The following is a 19,605-nucleotide window of genomic DNA, read 5'->3' on the forward strand; positions in this document are numbered from 1 at the left end:
AAGTTTTTATTTTTGAAGAAATAGAGAGAACGACTTAGTTTATAGAAACTGTACCAAAGCCACAGATGTTATTATATACAAATATCTACCAATATCCATAATATTAAAAAGAAACAGAAAAAAAAAAAAGAAAAAAGGGGATGAACAGGAAGTATTTGTTATATCATTTTCTGAAGTTGTTCTTATTCAAAATTAGTTGTCTTATTTTGGATACAAGCCACACTAAGAACTCATGCCTGACTCAGCTCTGACAACTTGTATTCCTGTCACTCAGAATGTGAAGAGGTGAATGCAGAGATCTTTCCTTAATTTACTCGAGTTTGCTGTTATCTTAGATTAACATTTTGTGTAATCAAAACTTGAAACATTAATGTTCCTTTTTAACAATTTTGTAATTCTCATTTTAATTCTTTTTTAAATAGTCCTGGTTTTCCAGTTGTTTAGGTTAGCGACATAGTGAAATTGCACAATATCCATGGTCGTACATATTAAATATTAACCCATCAGACAAGCAGAGAAGAATAAAAAAATCCTCAATAATTCTGTCAGGTGTACACAGCTGGAAGAATCATCGCTTTACTGCCTTGTTGGTTGAAAAGTGCAGTGTGTTAAAAATTCACATTTTTCTGGTGTTCTCATTTATCTTCATCTTAAGGAGAAAAAGATTAAACACCACTTGTGTGAATTTATATAAAAACCTCAGCCAGATGTTTTAGCCATTCTAAATATATGGTGGGTGATAGCTTACTCATATTTAGTACAGAGCTAATACGTAAATAAAGGTGAATCTAGTGTAAACTCATAAGCCAGGAATTACCCGGAACAAAGATGCGGATTTAGCCAGGTGGCTCATTGAGTTCACTGTACTGACAAAGTCTATTTGCTTTGACTTCTGTACTGAGACAATCTTCCTGTTGTGGTCTGCAAATGTGTGTTCAGTAAATCACAGAATCACAGAACATTAGGGGTTGGAAGGGACCTCTGAAGATCATCAGGTCCAACCTCCCTGCCAGAGCAGGACCAAACAAACAAAACAATACAAAGCCACAAAAAAACCCAAAACAAACAAACAAACAAGCAAGAAAAAATAACACCACAACACAAACCACTAGGGCAGATCACTCAGAAAGGCATGCAGACAGGTCTTTAAAGTCTCCTGAGAAGAAGAACCCATAACCTCTCTGTAACCGTTCCAGTGCTCTGTAACCCTCACAGTAAAGAAGTTCTTACTCATGTTGAGGTAGAACTTCCTGTGCTCGAGTTTGAATCCATTGCCCCTCGTCCTGTCACAGGGCACAAGATCTTACTGAATGTCCAGTGAAGCAATGTGAGATTTCTCATCACACTGCAAAGGAACTGTTAATTAAATAGGAATGACAGAACAGTTATTTATCAGAAAACCTTTGATTTATTTAACTTCTCTAATTTTTTTTTTGTGGTAGCTTGAACATGCTAAAATTACTCAGACAGAACTCATTCAAGAGTCCTTCAAAAAGCAACAAGAGGCCACAGAATTTATCAAGTATCAGGAAGAACTACAAGAACGTCTTAATGAAGAAAGTAAAGCCAGAGAGCAGTTGGCTTTGGAGCTTAGTAGAGCTGAAGGTGAGTAACTTCTTTGATGAGCTGTTTAACTTTGCACTCATTAAGCTATTTATTGGATAAAGAAATTGCAATTTAGGTCCATTTCTTTGCAAATTTTAGAATGTTATCAGCCTTCTGGATAGTTATGAACAAGATGACTTCCAGAGGTCCCTTCCAACATGAACAATTCTGTGATTCTGTTTCCCAGCTTTCTGTCATTTATTGTCTAACCTGTTAAAAAGAATAGGTTGGATATGTGTTGGTATCTTCCAAATTAATTTATAACATTGTAACATGTCTGTTTGTGCAGACAAGCTTAAATATTTGGGTTGGCATTACTAAGCCTGGAGAAGAGAAGACTCTGCGGAGGGCATGGAGCTATAGGGCAGGGGGTAATGGTTTGAGTTGGAAGGGACATTAAAGATCATCTAGTTCCAATCCCCTGCATGGGCAGAGACACCTCACTCTAGATGGATAAAAACATAGGACTTTCACTCTGACTTTGGTGATGTGTTACAATCTCCACTCGGTTTGAATTGATCTTTTTAAGTATATTTGCAACTGCATTAAGAAAGCAATTAAAAATTGTAGGATGTCACAATGCAGAAATTTCATCATCTTTTTTGACATGAGGAAAATATGTTCATATCTGACAGACACTTAATTTGTTCCTTAGAAGTAACTTTACTGTTTCAATAGTTTAAATGTTTTGTTTCTATCCAGCATTTTCACCATTATCTGGAAAAGATGCAAAAAACACCTACCCTATAGGTAGGATCTGCGTAGCAGAAGCAGGAAGATACTGTGGTTAGTTCTGAAGCTCAGCAGACTTCTCTCATTCTAAGTGGGAGCATAGAGTTACTTTCATAGCCAATGTTTTTTCCTGCAGAATGCTACCCTGCCAGCCTTCCTCCTCTTTTTACATAGACAGATAATCCAACATGAGTTCACACACTATTAATAGCTGGGATGCACAGAACCTGGTAAGAAGTGCAGACTTCAAAGACATGTCTAAAATGTGGTGTGAGGGACAGCTGGGAGCCTGTCCATTCACAGAGAATAAACGTGTGTCATCAGCACTAGGAGTGGCTGAAGCATTTCAGTAGCTTCAGCAAAACTGGAAAGGAGGGAAATTTATTTCAGAGGGCATGGATTCAAATCTGAAAGAAGCATTATTCCTTTCTCTCTCTCTTTTTTTTTTTTTTAAGTATTAAAATAAGAGTGAAAAAAATGTTATATGGAACACATCTTAACATGGAAAAAAAGATGAAACCTTCCACTAAAGCATAGATGACCTAAGAATTTATACTGTTGCATAGATGGGGTTACAAAACTGTTACAAAACTGTGAACTTTTGAAATTAATGCTCTTCTAAATGGCAGGCATCTTTTTTTATGTTGATATAATTAAAAAAAAATGTTTTAGAGCTCTTTTTATTTAATTTCTTCTGCTCATTGAACCGAGTTGTGAGCATACCCTGACAAAGCCAAACTACATTCTCTTATCAAATTCCTTAGATATGTAGGCAGAACAGTTCATTATCCATCTGATAGTACTCTGTCTTCTCTTGAGATAAGACGTGTCATTTTTCGTCATTTCTTTCTTATCACAAAAGCTGCCTTGGCTTAGACATTTTCAAACCCCTAGTGTTTTAGTGGTGTCAGATATGGCTTATCTAATGAGATAGAAAAGCTAATGTCAGTTTGTTCACTGAACTCTGACAACTTTCATTACATCTCTTAAAAAAAGAAAAAAAGTTAAAAAAAAATAATAAAAAAAGACTGGAGTAAATAATGCAACGCATGATCTTAGCAGACTTTTTCTTTTTTGTTCATACCATTTTGGTGAGTGTGTGCACTCCATTCAACCTGGGAATGCCCTCTCAACTTCCGATCTGTGAAGTACTCATGAGCAACATCTGATACAGTGGGAATAAAGACTAGAACTTGTGTTGTCTCAAATTTTTGAAATGCTGCTGATCGTGTTTCTAGTTCAGTAATTTTTGTTTCAGCAGCCAGTCAGCCTGTGTGGCTGTGTACTCTGTGACTCTAAGTCTGGAAAAAAAGATTGGTCTGCAGTGTGTGATTGATATGCATGAGGACCAGACCTGTGTTTCTCAGACTGTATCCACATTCTATATTCTCAAGCCAGGGTAAAATCCATTTTAATGCTGGTTTATGGCTAAATTTTTACTGATAATGTACTTTCATATTGAAAATTGTTTGATACTGAAAAAATACTATTTAGATTCTGTGGGTTTAGGGAGAAGAAACCTGTGAGATAGGTGTGTGTGTGTATCCAAAGCTTAGACATCAAATGACCAATGTCCCGACTGTCTCCTGCAACCATCAGTATCAGACATGACAGAACACACCTTACTACAGAATCTGGGTTTACCTCTTTAGTATCTTCTGTCACTCAGTAAAAGTATCTTTTGTGTGCTGTGGTTAGATGAAAGGACTGATGTGAATTCTCTGAAGCCAATACCAGTACAAGATCTCAGTTTAGTTTGAACAGCCCTCAAGGAAATTCTCTGGGTTTTTTCCTAAGCCATTAGCTTTGTGCTCACTTCTGCATCATTCCAAGACAGTGCCATTTCTTACAGCCAAAATATCATTCATCTGCTCAGACTCCTATATCAACTACATCACTATGAAACAATTTTTTAAAAAGTGATATATTCTCAAGGTAGTGTCCCAAATTCACAGTTAGAAAATTCATTAGTTGTTCTGTGCTGCTTTAAAAATGGCACATAAATAGTAAAGAAATTAAAATGTTTCTTACATGTCTGCTGTTACAGGACTTTTGGGAGTGATTCTGATGCTAAACATGGACACTTAGGGACAGTTATGGGGCCTTATGATGTTGGAGGCATCTATATGATACCTGACCTACAGGAAACTCACAATCTTAGAGAAACCATGGTTTGAGGTGAAACGAATATCTTGAGACACCTAAAATGACATCTGGCACCTGAATTTATTTGAAATTTCTTATTTCTCCTGTGTTTACTGCACACTTATTTTTCCTTGGCTTTGGAGTTCCTTTTTGCTCCTGAGATCTTGTGCTGAGAAAAAAAATCAAGAGCTATATTTGGACTTGTGATATCCATCCTATAATTTGTTGATTGTGGAAGAATAGCAAGGACAGGTGTAGAAGTTTTCAAGTGCTGAGTATCTAACATGCATATGCATTCATATGAGAGTACTATAGTGGCTTCACCACGCAAAAACATTTAAGTTGTTCTTTATTGTCTATTAATGTGTCCCAAAATTGATGTTTTACAGGCCTCATTGATGGTTATGCAGATGAAAAAGCATTTCTGGAAAAACAACTCCAGGAAAAAATAGATGTAATTGACCATCTTGAGCAAGAACTACTGTGTACAGGTAACAAATTACAGGAGTTAGAGGCTGAACAGCAGCAGATCCAGGAAGAAAAGGAGTTACTCTCCAGGCAGAAGGACGCCATGAGAGCAGATGCGGGGCCAGTAGAGCAGCGTATGTATTCCTCACAACCTTTCCATGAGATTTTCTTATACTTCCAAATCAAGTAAGAAGTGATCTTGGTGAGGGTTTTCTTCCTTCCTCTTTGTAATCATTAATAAAAATGTGATAGGACAAAATGTGATATTTTTATACCTGATCACTGATGTTAGCACAATAACTGGTCTTGGTTTTTCAACAGAAAATGACTGAATTTTCAGAAGTGTTGAGCAGTCATGATTTTTCTTTAATCCAGCAAAGGCTTGATACTTCTGAAAATTTGCTTTTATTTATATTATTGCCAGAGATGAAATTTCTTTAAGTTGGCACCTGTGGATAAAAATACTGGTCTAAATACTTTTCAAAAATAGGTTTGGAAGGACTAGCAAGCATACCTACCAGAACAACATAGAACTACACATGATGACTGTACTTATTTTTGTGACAGAAGATGTATTTTTCCAACTAATTCCTTTTTTGGGGGAAGAATGGCATAAAAAGTTGAATGATAAGGAAAGCCCATTATCTACCAGTAATGAAGACTTTCAGCACTGATGGTGAAAATTCTAGATAAATATCATGTCCATGTAATCTAACTAACTGCTTACTCAAAAAAAAAAAAAGCATTTACCTTCATTAAGTAAATGGTTTTTAATACTTCCTTAAACTAATAATTTAAATTAATATTTTATGTTTGAGAGAGGAAGAAAATTAGAACAGTGGTGTTTAAGAAGTACTGATCTTCTTAGGGTTGCAGTGCTTACATTGTAAACAGCAGGATGAAATTACCTTTTTATTTAGTTTCTGAAAGTTTGTGGCAATTATAACATTGCTGGTTTTATAAATTACACATCTTGGTGTGTATTTGCCATCTCCTGCATCCACTTCACGTGACACTAAAGTTTTAAAAACAACCTGTTGCTTCCTACTTTATGTAAAGAAGATCCTTCTCTATGACTCCAGTTTCGTTATTTGTTATATATTTCAGGTTTCTAAATATTTTTAAGTTCTTTTCATGTGTAACAATTCTATAAATATGTGTAGGGACTTCTATCACGCATACCAGAGTAACTTGCCACATTCCCTATGTTATCTCAACAACTTTGTCATTAAATGCCACATCTATCTTTGGCTTCATTTTCTCTTACATTGTTGCACCATAAGAAAACTATAGCTGGCATGTGAATTACTTTGCTTCTTTTTTGTTTTCTCTCTCTCTATTCTCCTAGGCCTAGTAGATGCTGCAGTCGATGCAGCTTCCCCAGCAGGTGTGTTTGTATGTTGCATGGCCAATCCGTAACTGGGTGGAAGACTTACACGTACTGACGTTGTTAATCAGGATTATTGGGCTTTTGGCTTACTGACATTACTTGCAATTCTTACTGGCCTGCAGCTTTGATGTTGTATTTCATATGCAGTTTTATGTTTCACTAACAACATCTCTTACCATTTCTAAGATAATAAGCATATTCATTAATAACCATCATCTTATTCACCTATGAATTACAGATACTTAGATGTTATTGGAGGGATATTTTTGTAGCTGTTTTCTTTTTATTTCCAAATACAGTTGAGTCATTCATTATGATAACTTAATACTGGTATTATATCGATATCTAATGGTGACCTAAAAATGAGAATTGGTTAAATATGATGTAAGATGATGGTGCCTAAAGGATCCTTCTATAGTGAAAGTAAATTGTATTTTTTCTGTCTAAATATCAATTATATTTTAAAGATTCTCCAAATGTAATTGTACTTTACAGTTTGGATTTTACCTCAAGGGATCTGTACGGTTAGTTAATATGTACTTCAATGGGCTGTGGCTTAAGAGTCTTACTAGAGTGGTTTGGGGCTTTACTGTATATGCTTGCCAGCCTTTTAACGAGGACTCAAATTTGGGCATCCATGCAGTCACTGATTTTACAAAGCTCCAGTTACAGGTCAGTAATTTCCCCTCTCTGTCTGCCCAGCAACCTCGCTACAACATTTCCTTCAGATTACTTACATGCATCACATTAAATGATGAAGGCTGGGAGTGGCTTGATTTTACTGACTGTGGATGAGAAGAGGGTTGGGTTTTCTGTACATGATTGTTAATCCTTGTGCTGCCTCTAGATGTAGTTTGAACCCATGCATTTTCTTTTCAATTATAGAAAGACCTTTTAATTTATGTGAAACTTACACAGGGAAGTGATCTGATGCAATTTCACTAGCAGTCCTGTGAAGACTAAAAGATAATAATTTTATTCTGAATTTGCCTTAGTGGTTATCTTTATTATTTCCCAGAGGAAAATGTATTTTCTAAAAAAGAACAATAGTAAAAACCCAAACCAGTTCACATCCTTCTGCGGAGTACAGCATGGATACCTTGGGAGTGGTTTTACTTCCTAAAATTACTAACTATTCATATCTAAGAGTAGTGTGTGTTGCTTTTATTATAACCAGAATTGCTGGAGGAAACAGAAAAGCTAATGAAAGAAAAAATTGAAGTACAGCGTCAAGCTGAAAAAGAGTATGATGACCTTCAGAAGCAAGTGAAAGTCTTGGAAATAGACTTGGAAGAACAGGTCAATCGTTTCATAGAGTTAGAGCAAGAAAAAAGTGCAGAGCTAATGGACTTGAGGCAGCAAAACCAGGCTTTGGAGAAGCAACTTGAGAAAACAAGAAAATTTCTTGATGTAAGTGTGGTAAAAGGCTACTTTCATGAAGGTGGGTGGGCACCTGTATGGAAGTTTGGTTCAGCAGGAAGAGCTAAATTGTTCAGATTTTGAACAAACATAAAGGGGCATGCAAAAAAAACAGTATTACGAGTTCCAGCCAAGAATTTAATTCATGTTTTAAAAACTGAAAGTTTGTTTGAGATGCTTGCTTATCACTGAATGAGATGCTTACCACTGAATTTCTAGGTGCAACTTAGTAGGCTTCTTAAATATCTAATATAATGGGAAACTTCTAAAATGTATGAGGAAATATCAATTATTGTGACCTTCATTTTTAACAGTTGGTGAAATTTCCATGTTTTTCAGTAAAGTCTGTTGGAATTAAGTAGTCAGTTTTATTTGTACTTGGAAATAGAAAACATAATTTCTCCTAAGTTTCTTTTATAAACTTCCTACACAGTATCCAATAATCTGCCTCCAGATATTAAGCTACACCTTCCAGCCAGTTAATTATATCAGGTCATATTCACAGTGGCAGCTGCCTATATTGTACCCAAGTTCTTCCTGCCTCAGGCTGTCTCTGCAATTTAGTTTTAGACTCCCATTTTTATTCCTATTAAGTATCTATGCTGCTGTTGGTGGGAAAAAAATATTATTTCTGTGTCTCCTCAGTTAACTCTCCATCTGACAGCAGTAGGATGGAATAATTTGTTACATAATAAATATAACACCCTGTGGCACCTACCTTGCATGACCTATTCCTAAGCAGTATTAAAAGAGACACCTTTCCAGTTACTACTTAGCACAAATGGATTTGCTTTATTTCATTTTCTACAGTTACAAGTTTCTTTTTCTCACTGCAACTACTGTGTCACAGTAGGACAAAGCTGAGAAATAAAAATTCCTGTTACAAGTCCTATAGTCATAGATTCAGTATGGTTTGGGTTTATCAACAACATGAACTGGAGAGTTACACACTATTGAGATGAGTAGCTGTTGGTAACAGCAGCATTAGAATTCTGCTGCTTCCATGAAACAGTGCATTTTTAAAACCTGCAGCTTTTAAAGGTAGAGGTTTTGTTCCAGTTTTCCTGATTTTTTGCAAAATATTTTATTGCTAGACAAAAGAACTCCTCCCTGTATCAGGCAATTCAGCTACTTTATTTTGGTGCATCTGGTAAGGTTTGTCTGTTTTACAGAGTAGCTTTTAAAGGTGATGCTTCACTGGATGCTACCAGTCACACATTATTTCCTATATAAAGATGTGTTTTCCAAATATCAGACTGGAATATAACTAAAAGCAAATTGAAATGCAAAATTCAAACAGTTTATAGTTTTTTTTCTTATTCTTGTTTCTCCTCATCAATATTAATGTAGAGTTAATTTCTATTATTTATGCTATTTAAACATTAGTAAACAATTAAAAATTGTCTTATTACCATTTATGTGGTGTTCCTGGAACAGAAGAAACAAAACGGTCATTTTTGTGAAATAATACTGGATGTATTTATGCTGTCCTAACTTTTTAATATGAAATATGAAATATTTAATGTGACATTTTGCCCAAATTGAAGAAGCAGCTTTGTTTAGTGGTAGTTGCAAGAGGTTCTGCTACCTCAAAAATACTGACATAGTGTTACCAGCCTCACATTAACAGAAATAAGGAGTAGTAATATGCTTAATTCAGATAAAATCAAATGGTGTATCCACATAATTTCTTAACCTCCAGGAGCAAGCGATTGACCGAGAGCATGAGAGAGACGTGTTCCAGCAAGAGATACAGAAGCTGGAACAACAGCTTAAGGTTCCACAAAGGAGTCAGCCTGTCAATGAGCATCAAACCAGAGAGGTAACACATTTTGTTACTTGTTCTCAATGAATACAAATGACAAGTTGGCAGCTGCTAAGACATTGTAATGCAGCTATTTTCTGGCGTACCCAACTGGCATTTGCAAGCCAGGAAAGTCAGTCCCCTGAGATGAAGGGTAAGCTGTTGGGGGAAAGCGGTGAAACTGTGTTTTGAGGTTTTTTTTAGGCTGGTTGGTTGATTGTCTTAAGAAAGATTATTTCATAAAACTTAATTTAGAAAATCCACTGTTTTCAAAAGCCTGTGGAAACATTCAGGACTAGTGGAGAAGTCACACATGTTCTTCTGTTGTTTTGTGACACCCAGTTTGTTTGTAGCACAGATACACAACTGAAGGAATCAAGTTACCAAGGCTTAGCAGCTGAGATGTAGTTGTGCTCTCTGGGTATGCTGGAACCTCCACAGTGGAAGTCTGTCTCCACTGAAACAAATTTAGAAACTGTAGAACAGCAGCTAAAGGGGGTCATAGAAACATCTTAGAACCAGCAAAATGAGGGAATGTGGCAGCAAGTGCAAATTTTATATATTATGAAGCTTTTGCATGTTTTGTTTGATGACCTGTTAGTCAATCAAATTGCATTTTATTTTTTGTGGGTTTTCTTGTGTACTGCTTCTTGAGCAGTACACAAGCAGTATTTGAGCAGTATTTTTAGCTGATATTTTTGCATTATTTTCTAGCCTGATTTTCAGTATTAAAATGCCTCTTATTAGGTTGCACTGAAATTTTTTCAAATAAAATTTTTTGCTGAAATATTTCAGTTGCTGTAATTCAATTATTAAATAGTACCAATATTTAGTATTCTATTTTATATAGTTTAGGACCATAAACAGTAATAGGACATATATTGATACATGTGAGATTTAAGTTGTTGAAATATTAATTTACTTACACCTCTATATGTGAGAATTATATTTAATGGGCTTTTAAACAAATTTTAATACAGAAGTTTGTAAGAAGTATTGCATTCAAAGTATTCAGTCAGTGCTATGTGATATGGCTGTCATCAGCCTCTGTGAACAATGAATCTTCTGGAATTATCTGAGTGTGTGTTAACAAACATGTATGGAGAAATTCTGCATCTATTTCTTCTGTTGCAAAGTGTGTGCCCACTTCTCTCCTGTTGACACATTCCATGTATGGGAGAGACTTCTTAGTACCATTGGTTTTCCTGAACCCAGGATGTTAATTTAGAGATAAATTCCTTATGTGTCTCTTTATAGACTGGGGCATGGGCAGTGTGTGAATGCCTGGTTAAAATTATCAACATTTAAAAAAAAAAAAAAATCCCAAGAAAAAAAATACATAATAATGTATAGAGCATAATAAAAAATGCTCTATTTTTCTGTACAGAAACTGTATGTAAAAGTTGTCCAGTTTTATATGCGTATATAGACGTGTATACTCGAAGCTGGCAGATATATTACAGTGAAAATTTAAAGCATGCTTTAAAACAAAAGACAGCTGTAACTGTGATTAAAATTTTTATATTTTGTTAGATGCTTTTAATTTACAACTTTTTTGTACATAGAAAGGTGATAAGATAATGTCTGCAATCACCACAGGTGCAGCAGCTATTTTAGAGCTGGGTGGTTTTGAATGTAATACATTACAAATTAGAGACAGAATGTTCAGTAGTGTGTAAGATTTACCTGGAATTTTTATCAAACGGGGCACATTGTCTTACTGTATAGCATATTTTGATGTCACCATTTGAATGTGCATATTTCATAAATATCCATTTTAGCAATATTTCCCATGTTTTTCTGAGGTAGTTGCTGTTGCTGTATTTGCTCATAGTTGCACAGGTTTTTTTAATGCTGGACTGATTTTCCTGAACACTGTGAGCATTTTCTATTGATAATTTCATTTCTTTTTTGACTGTTGTTTCAGCTTACTCTGTCAACTTATTCCAGTGAGGGTTGTCATAAAGAGTCTGCTCTAGGCTTGATTTTTCTTTTTCCATTTCTCTCTCAGGACTTTCTGTGGTCACTTCAGACTTTGATGTTACTCATAGATGGATAACGTCAATAATGCCATCCTGTCAGCTATATGTTCTGGTCCTCTTCTCTCCTATCTATTGAAATGCTTTGAGTCTTCTACCTATTGGCTACATCGTAACTTCCTAATTGTAAATACTGAAATCAGTTACTTGAGTGGGACAAACATTACTTTCCATGTCTCTTGCTCGATTGCTTAGTTTAACTCAAGTCTGAACTCTGTGCATCAGGCCTAATATAATGGATTTGTTACACATCTTTCTGATCTGTAATTTTGATTAATCATTTCTGAAATACTGCTAGAACTGGGATCATTCCTGTCTCTGCTACTTCAGTTACTCTTTTCATATGTTGTTTCTGAGCTGCAAACATCTGAACTACTGAGATTCAGAATGCTTTATTTGGATTCTTTGTTCCTTATAGGAAGTAAACTTGTATCATCCATCACATCTGTTTGGTCCCATTTAACAAAGCCAGCAAGAAAACAAAGCTTCCTGTTTCTCAAGATTGAAGTTTAGCAATTCTCTTCAATGTTAAAGACCCAATCAGTTTTAGGCTCTGTTTGTATGTCACCAGTCAACTCCTTATTTTGAATAATTTTGTCACAGATTTCTAGAACTATGATGTTCCTCAAAGGTGCAAATAGCATCTTGACCTTAGGGTCAAGACATTCCATCCATAGATTTTAAAGGTATCTTATTAGTGTGCTGCACAGGGTTGCCGTGCTACCTGCTTTTAAATGACTAGAGAGTCCGAAGGCTTCAGAAGGACAAGGTCAGTTCTAGAGAGTAGGAGATGCAGCACAGAAAAAAACACTTCTTAAAAACTGCTGTTTGTATTTGTTGGATGTAGCACTACAATATCCTAATTTTACATTCTGCTTTCACCTAAAGAGTAGGAGTTTCATTACAAGTTAAAAAAAGGGATATTTTTTCTCTGTCAAAAATGAGTGCAGTTGCTGTGGCTAGCAAACCCTTCCAATCTGGTACAATATATTCATCACCTTGCCATACTGTCACCAGGTTGAACAGTTAACAAATCACCTAAAAGAAAAAACCGACAAGTGCAGTGAGCTTTTGCTTTCTAAGGAGCAACTTCAGAGAGATATACAAGAACGAAATGAAGAAATTGAGAAGCTAGAATGCAGGATAAGAGAACTGGAACAAGCCTTAATCATCAGCACAGACAACTTGCAGAAGGTATTGCTTCAACTAAAATGATCAGGTGTTTACTTATTTCTTATTTTACTGAGAACAAAACTGCATGTATTTTTTGTGTTATTTATATTTGAAGGTGGAAGAAAGGAAACAGTTTGGCACCATCATAGTAAAGGGTGAATTACCTCTAGAAGTACAACTGCAGGCTGAACGAGAAGCTGTGGACAGAAAGGAAAAGGAGGTAGAATACCTGTGAAATGTTCCATGTTTCCACTGATATTTTGGTTTGACAGTTTTTGCTTTCTCTTGAGTTTAGTGAACTATACAGATGAAATTTTTGAAAGATCAGAGAGACCGCAGTCCAGATCCCTTTGAAATTCTCTTGTGAGCCATGATAATTGCTGTTATTGTCTGTGTTAATCCTTATGACTCACAGGAGTGTTTATGAAATCAAAATTCAGCCCAATTAAGAAAAACTTCATAGTGATTTCAAGCTGATCTTTAGTGACTTTTAAAATTCCATTCATTTTAAAGACTCAGAATATCACTGAGTACACATTCTCATACCAAATCTCTTCACTGTAGACATTGCACTTGAAAATTATGACGTCTGATTTTTGGTATGTCTATCTTTTCCACCAATTGTTTTGGAAACACAGGTCACAAACCTTGAGGAACAACTGGAGCAGTTTCGAGAGGAGCTAGAAAATAAAAATGAAGAGGTTCAGCAATTGCACATGCAACTAGAAATTCAGCGAAAGGAATCCACTACACACTTGCAAGAACTTGAGCAAGAGAACAAATTATTTAAGGTAATTGTGTAACAGAGAAACCATGGCTTCCTCCCCAGAAATAAATTATTGGAAAAATACAAGATGCCAGAATCCTTCTTGAGCACTCAACTTGCAAAATACCAAAAAGCTCCTGTAATTACTTCTCATTCCATTCAATTGGTTTATTTTTATTCCTATGCCTTAAATAATCATATAAGAATAAGCAGAAAACATTATGTGCAACTGTAACTTGGTTTTGGGGGCTCTTTTTGGTAGGATGAAATGGAAATACTGGGACTGGCTATCCAGAAGTCTCAAGATGCCACCATAAAGGACCATCATTTAGTAGCTGGGAGGCTTGCTCACATCATGCAAGAGAAGGAGCAGGAAATAAATCATCTTCATGAACAAATTGCAAAACTGCAACAACAACTTGAAGACACAACTGACAACAAAGTACATACTTTTGAAATCTTTTTCAGAGTTCCATTTTGTGTTGCTAGCTGTTTAAGGAAAAAAAAAAAAAAGATCCATCTCTCACCACTTACATATTTTTGTTGCTGCTTTAATTTAAAAATACAAATGTTTATGTTTCAGGCAACACTTTACCCTAAATATGTTTTTCCTCTTCTGTCTCATTTTTTATGAAGGATACTTTTACTTTTCTTTTTCTTACTCTGCCTTATTTCTGCTCGAGTTTTTGTCTTAAATTCTTTATTCCTCATTCTTCTAATAGTTCTGAGCATTTAATAGTATGTAGGTAGCCAAATTCAATCTTCCCTACAATGACTGACTTAAAGTTTTATGTTTCAGTGACACCTGCTGGATCATGCTGGATTTTACAGGTGTTTTAGCAGTTGAACTACCATTAGCTTGTGTAAATACCTTGTTATCATACCAATGTTGGCAGCATCTTTAATCCCGTTTGAAGCACGGTGGATGTGCAAACAAAATGCTGTGTTTTATTAGAAATGGAGAGAAAGAAAGAAGCAGATTCATCTTTCTTTTATTTACTGAGATATAACACCTGTAGTTTTTTGTTATTTTTCAATTATGTGTTTTTATGATAATGAGCATCATCACCTTCTGGCTTACCTCCATGTTACACAGATAGAATGCATTTGATTTCAGCAGAAATACTAGTTACTTCGCATTGATGCAAGTGACAGCAGAAGCAGGCCTTCATTGTCCTGTGTTTTATAGAAAGAAAATTGTGTATTTTCAATGGATGAGAATTGCATTCTGACCATTTTAAATGTGAAAATCTTTAGTCAAAAGCTTTATCCCCAAAGCAAGTATTTTACAGTAAAGTGAGAACAGAAGTTCTGTTACCCCTCAGTAGCTGATTGAACATTTAGTGTAAAGTTCTACTAGGATTTATTGAATCCACCAAAACAGAGCCCTGACTAAGCTGGATATTTTCACTGAGTTTTTTATGTGCCAAATGTGTCATTATTCACTGAGGTTCATTATAACTAAAACTTTAAATTGGATTTAGGAAATATCATACTTTGGGGATTCCAGAGTGGGTCTGCTTTATACAGTGACCACAGTAGTACTGTTAATTTCTTGCCATGAGAAAAATACCCAGGATTCGGGTATAATTCATTTTAATGATTTATTCTTCATCTGTTACATGATATTTTATTTTCTTAATTTTATCCTCTTACTCAGTTATATTTTCCATTACATTAAAGAATTACTCTGCTTGACTATGATATCAGTATTAAATATTAATAGATTTGTTTTAGCTTAGTAACTTTCTGAGTCCCTTAGGCATCTTCATCCTATTAAGTGCTTTTCTTTTAATTGCTGTATTTGCCTTCTGTGGCCCTTTATTCCATTATGTTATGAAAAACAGAAGCTCTTATACTAACTTGATTGGAATCACCAGGATCACTTTGCTCCTCTTCTGAAAACCAATTAGATCAAAAACCAATGTTTTTGATCTTCTAGTCTCTGTGGATTTTTAAAAATAAGTTCTTCGCTGGCAAATCAACCCCTCTAATTTATATGGTACCATTTATAATTTATTTGTGTAAATATTATACTTATTACAATGTTGTCCTATTATTCTGTTGAACTAACTGAACTGAATGAAGTGTGGAGAGATAAAGGAAAAAGCATGGCTATTTTAGTAGCAAATTTAGTCATCTATTTTGCCTTCCATACTTTTTTTTCTTCTTCATATTTCTAAAGGCACTTTTACAGTTCGTAACTATTTTTAGGCACCATAACTGATTTTATTTTACAATACTCATTCTGAGTATTCTTAAAGAGAATTTTAAATTTCCAGTTTAGAAGCACTGCTCATTTCACATCTCCAGATACTCCCTTAAGAAAATACATCCTCTTTGTTTCTTAGGCTTGCTACTTATAATCTGCACGGTCTTTACTTTGATTTTGTAAAGGATTTTTTGTCATTCTTCTACAGTCAAATGAGAATTTGCTCCCACTGCAGTTTAACAAGCATATTATAAAATTAATTTTATAAAACTTAATCTATTGGAATCTGATAACTTGTCTTATTATTCCTTTTGCTATTATTTTTTTATTTATTAAGTTTAGTGGTCATCAACACCAATCACTCCATTTTTTGTGTCTGTTCATTTATTTCTTGTTAGAAGCTGATGTAAGATGGCTTCTCTTTTCTGTATCATAGTCATCACCCTCCTTTGCTCAGTTACATCATGTTCTGAATTTCTTTGCAATTTTGAGCACCTTATCCAGCCTGTAATTTGAAGTGTCTTTAGATCTAATCTAGGAAAGTATTATTCTCACTCTCTTCATATCTTCACCAATCTGTCTTTGAATTTAGTTTGGATAGTCATATACATTTGAAAATAAATACTTTGCTAACTTTGTCTCTCTTTACTTTCTTTTAAGCTATAACACAAATAAATAATTGCGGTCTGGGTCTATGGGTCTGTTTGTGTGTTTTTGTGCATATCTGCACACACACATAAAGAGACATTTTAGGTTTGTGATAGGAAATGTCAGTGTCAACTGATAGGTGTTTTCTGTGGTCTCAGGCTAAAAAGCTTGTTATAATGGTATTTTTCAACACAATTAATTAAAGGTGTATTTGTATTTAAAATACATATCCATCTTAACTGGCTGTGTCCTCTGTACATCTATTTGACCAAATAAAGGAGTAGGTGGTGCTTTTCTGTGAAGAGCACAGTATCTATCTAATCTAACTGAACATGTCTGATCTGTATATGGTAAGCTTGATTATCTGTAAGTTTGAAGCTTCATAAATCTTGGTTCCTTTTCATTCTCTCAGTAAAAATAGTGTATTAAACCTTGTTTTCATAAGAGGATTGAACAGCAGACATGAACATTCTATTTATTCCATTTTAATTTTCAATAAAAAGGGTAAGACAGAGCTTTAGACCAAACCACTGGGAAAAAAAGTACTGTGAACACTTGAACTTCAGTGTTTCATATCTCTGAATATTATGGTTTTAGTTATTTTGCAGTTTCATCAAGGTCACAGGCTACTTTCAGTCCTGTGTAAAGATACCTGATTCTCATAAAGCTTTACAAGAGACATCCCCTTAAGAAATTCACTGAGGACATACTTAACAAGATGTTTCAATGCTTGATTAAGGTGTTGCTGGGAAGTCCAGGTGAAAAATTACTGAGGTTTAAATATTTACCCATTTTGAAGTGCTCTTCTTGTATATGTTTTTTCCAGGTTATTGAAGAGCAAAATGAGCATATACAGGAGCTTGAAGCCCAGGTAGAATGTCTGAGAAGTGATCAAGAACGTGTGAAGAAAAAAAATGATGAGGAAGTAGAGCAGTTGAATGACGTAATTGATAAGCTTCAGCAGGAATTGGCAAATATTGAACAACAAGTACCTGCAGACATTGCTGCTCTTCAAGAAGATGCTGACAGTGTGAAACACACACTTGAGATAGTTCTGGCTGAAAAGGAGGCTTTGGAGAAGCAAGTAGAAAACATAAATATAGAGGCATCTCAAACAAAGAATGAGCTTGAGGAGACTAAATCAAAAATGAACCAACTAAAGCAAGAAATAAGTATGTTACAAAAAGAGCATGAAAGGATAACAGAGAAATATAAGTCTGCACTGATGGAAGGTGATATGGGAAAAAGAGAAGATAGGAGCAATGGGAAAACTGAAAAAGTGGAAGAAGGCTTCTGTGAGAAGATAGAGTTAGATCAATCCCAGTTTAGGGCTTCAGATGAGAATACAAGAGTTACTATTAGCAAGATGGAGGTACAACTGCAGCAACTTCAGATATGCATTAAAGAAAAAGATTCTGAACTCTGCCAAGCCTACAAAGAAATAAAAGACCTGAAAGAGCAAGGCAAAGCTGAAAGAGAAACACTTAAAAAGAGGATATTAGAACTGGAAAAGACACTAGTTGAAAAAGTTGCTGCTGCTCTTGTCAGTCAGGTTCAGCTAAATGCAGTTCAAGAACAAAGGAAATTCATGCAGAAAATTCAGAAAGCTTCAAAGTGTGTGGAGGAAGCAAGTGAGAATGTCCAAACAGAGAGTATGAGTGATAGAATGGAAAATGAGATGGAATCAAAATTATCATTCTTAACACAGAGGCTTAGTGAGATGGAGGACCAACTGGTAATGGTAAATCATAACTTGGAGCTAGAAAAAGAAAATGTAAATGTTGCTCAAAAGGAAGTTAAAGTGAAAGAAGAGAGACTCTTAGAACTTCAGCAATTGCTAGAAGAGATTCAAGAAAAACATAAAGGAGAGATTGAGAAATACATTAAGCAAGAAGTAAAGCAGACATATCAGGTAATTAGATGAAATTTTCTTTTGGCATGTTTTCACTAAAATCTGTTACTTTATGCAAGTGTAGTGATCTAAAACACTAATTGTTGAGACCACTGATTGGAATATTCTGCTGTGTGAGGTAGACCTTCATTAATCCACTATTATTCCTGGCATTATAAAGAAGAGTAGGATGCTATTTTAGGTGAACCCCACTATGAGTTTCCATTGTGCATTAAAAACACATTGCTTCTTCATGAATGTAAGGTCATTTTGAATTTCAGACATATACTTTATTATTCTTTTCTTGAATTGACATAGAATAGGAGTGAGTTACACTTTTACATGGCATGGAGGTAGAAAGATAAAAATTTAAGGGATAAAAATTATCTAATAGAGGGTTCAGAATGATGAGGAAGTGATAGTAATTTGTTTGTACGGGGATTTGTACAGTGTATTTATGTCTTGCTTTCCTGTCTTGATTCCAAAGATATTTCCCATCACTAGTTTATATCAGTGTATTTGTCCTGATTTCCATACACCACTGGCTATGTTGCCTCTGAATTTAAAACCTTCAGTCAAAGTTGACTATGCTTGATAGCCCAAACATGGGCTTGATTGTTGAAAGTCTTAAGTTCTGAGACATCACGGAACTTACTGGTGGACCAGAAAAGTTTCTAAGACCTTTCATCCAAATGCAGGCTGTATGAATGTCATAAATGTCTTATAAATTTAATAATCTTATCAACCTTCATTTCCTACTCTCTGTTGACCTTCCTCCTTGTCCTATCTACATGGTGTAGCCAATTCTGCTTGCAGTTCAGTAAAGTGGAAGGCAGTCATTCCTCCCACATTTCTTTCCTCCCACGCATCCATTTTGTGGAAGTTAATCTAGGGAAATGGTCTTTCAGTCTCAAATTTTTTGAGACTATGCTAATCCATTCATTTTCTCCTGTGGTATTTTAATTTGTGGTTTTTGTAAGTTGCTGTGAAAGTGATCCGTGCTGTTGGTATTTGATTCTTTGTAAGATTCTTTACCATTTTACATATCTTGTGTTGCTGTGTAGGTAGGACCACAACTCATGGAAAGTGAAAAAGAAAATGTGCTCATTAATGAACTTGAACTAGAGCAAGTTAAAGAAGAGGCAGCTGCTGCTAAGGAAGAACTGAACAATTACAGAGAAAAGGCAGAAAAACTTCAGCAAGAACTAGCAGTAAGAACCAAATTATTCCATACTGTATTTAAAGCACATTATTATATAGAACTTTTTGTGCAAATGTGCATGACACCAGGGGAGGTTTCAGTCTTGTACTGA

General features: G+C 35.1%; 1 protein-coding gene across 6 annotated transcripts in view; it reads left to right on the forward strand.

The window, feature by feature from the left end:
- AKAP9 (A-kinase anchoring protein 9) overlaps positions 1 to 19,605 on the forward strand; it is a 113,268-nt gene that overhangs the window by 73,000 nt on the left and 20,663 nt on the right. For 4 of the 6 annotated variants that reach the window (XM_051612504.1, XM_051612507.1, XM_051612506.1 and 1 more), the window contains 11 exons: positions 1,443 to 1,605; positions 4,872 to 5,084; positions 6,299 to 6,337; positions 7,518 to 7,750; positions 9,462 to 9,581; positions 12,620 to 12,796; positions 12,891 to 12,995; positions 13,414 to 13,566; positions 13,804 to 13,983; positions 17,228 to 18,313; positions 19,357 to 19,503. In XM_051612504.1, the coding sequence (XP_051468464.1) occupies positions 1,443 to 1,605; positions 4,872 to 5,084; positions 6,299 to 6,337; positions 7,518 to 7,750; positions 9,462 to 9,581; positions 12,620 to 12,796; positions 12,891 to 12,995; positions 13,414 to 13,566; positions 13,804 to 13,983; positions 17,228 to 18,313; positions 19,357 to 19,503 (2,616 nt within the window). The remainder of the gene's footprint in view (positions 1 to 1,442; positions 1,606 to 4,871; positions 5,085 to 6,298; positions 6,338 to 7,517; positions 7,751 to 9,461; positions 9,582 to 12,619; positions 12,797 to 12,890; positions 12,996 to 13,413; positions 13,567 to 13,803; positions 13,984 to 17,227; positions 18,314 to 19,356; positions 19,504 to 19,605) is intronic. The other 2 variants (XM_051612505.1, XM_051612509.1) reach the window with 2 other exon arrangements.

Source organism: Apus apus, chromosome 2 (genome assembly GCF_020740795.1).
Source record: "Apus apus isolate bApuApu2 chromosome 2, bApuApu2.pri.cur, whole genome shotgun sequence".
Classification (NCBI taxonomy): Eukaryota; Metazoa; Chordata; class Aves; order Apodiformes; family Apodidae; genus Apus; species Apus apus.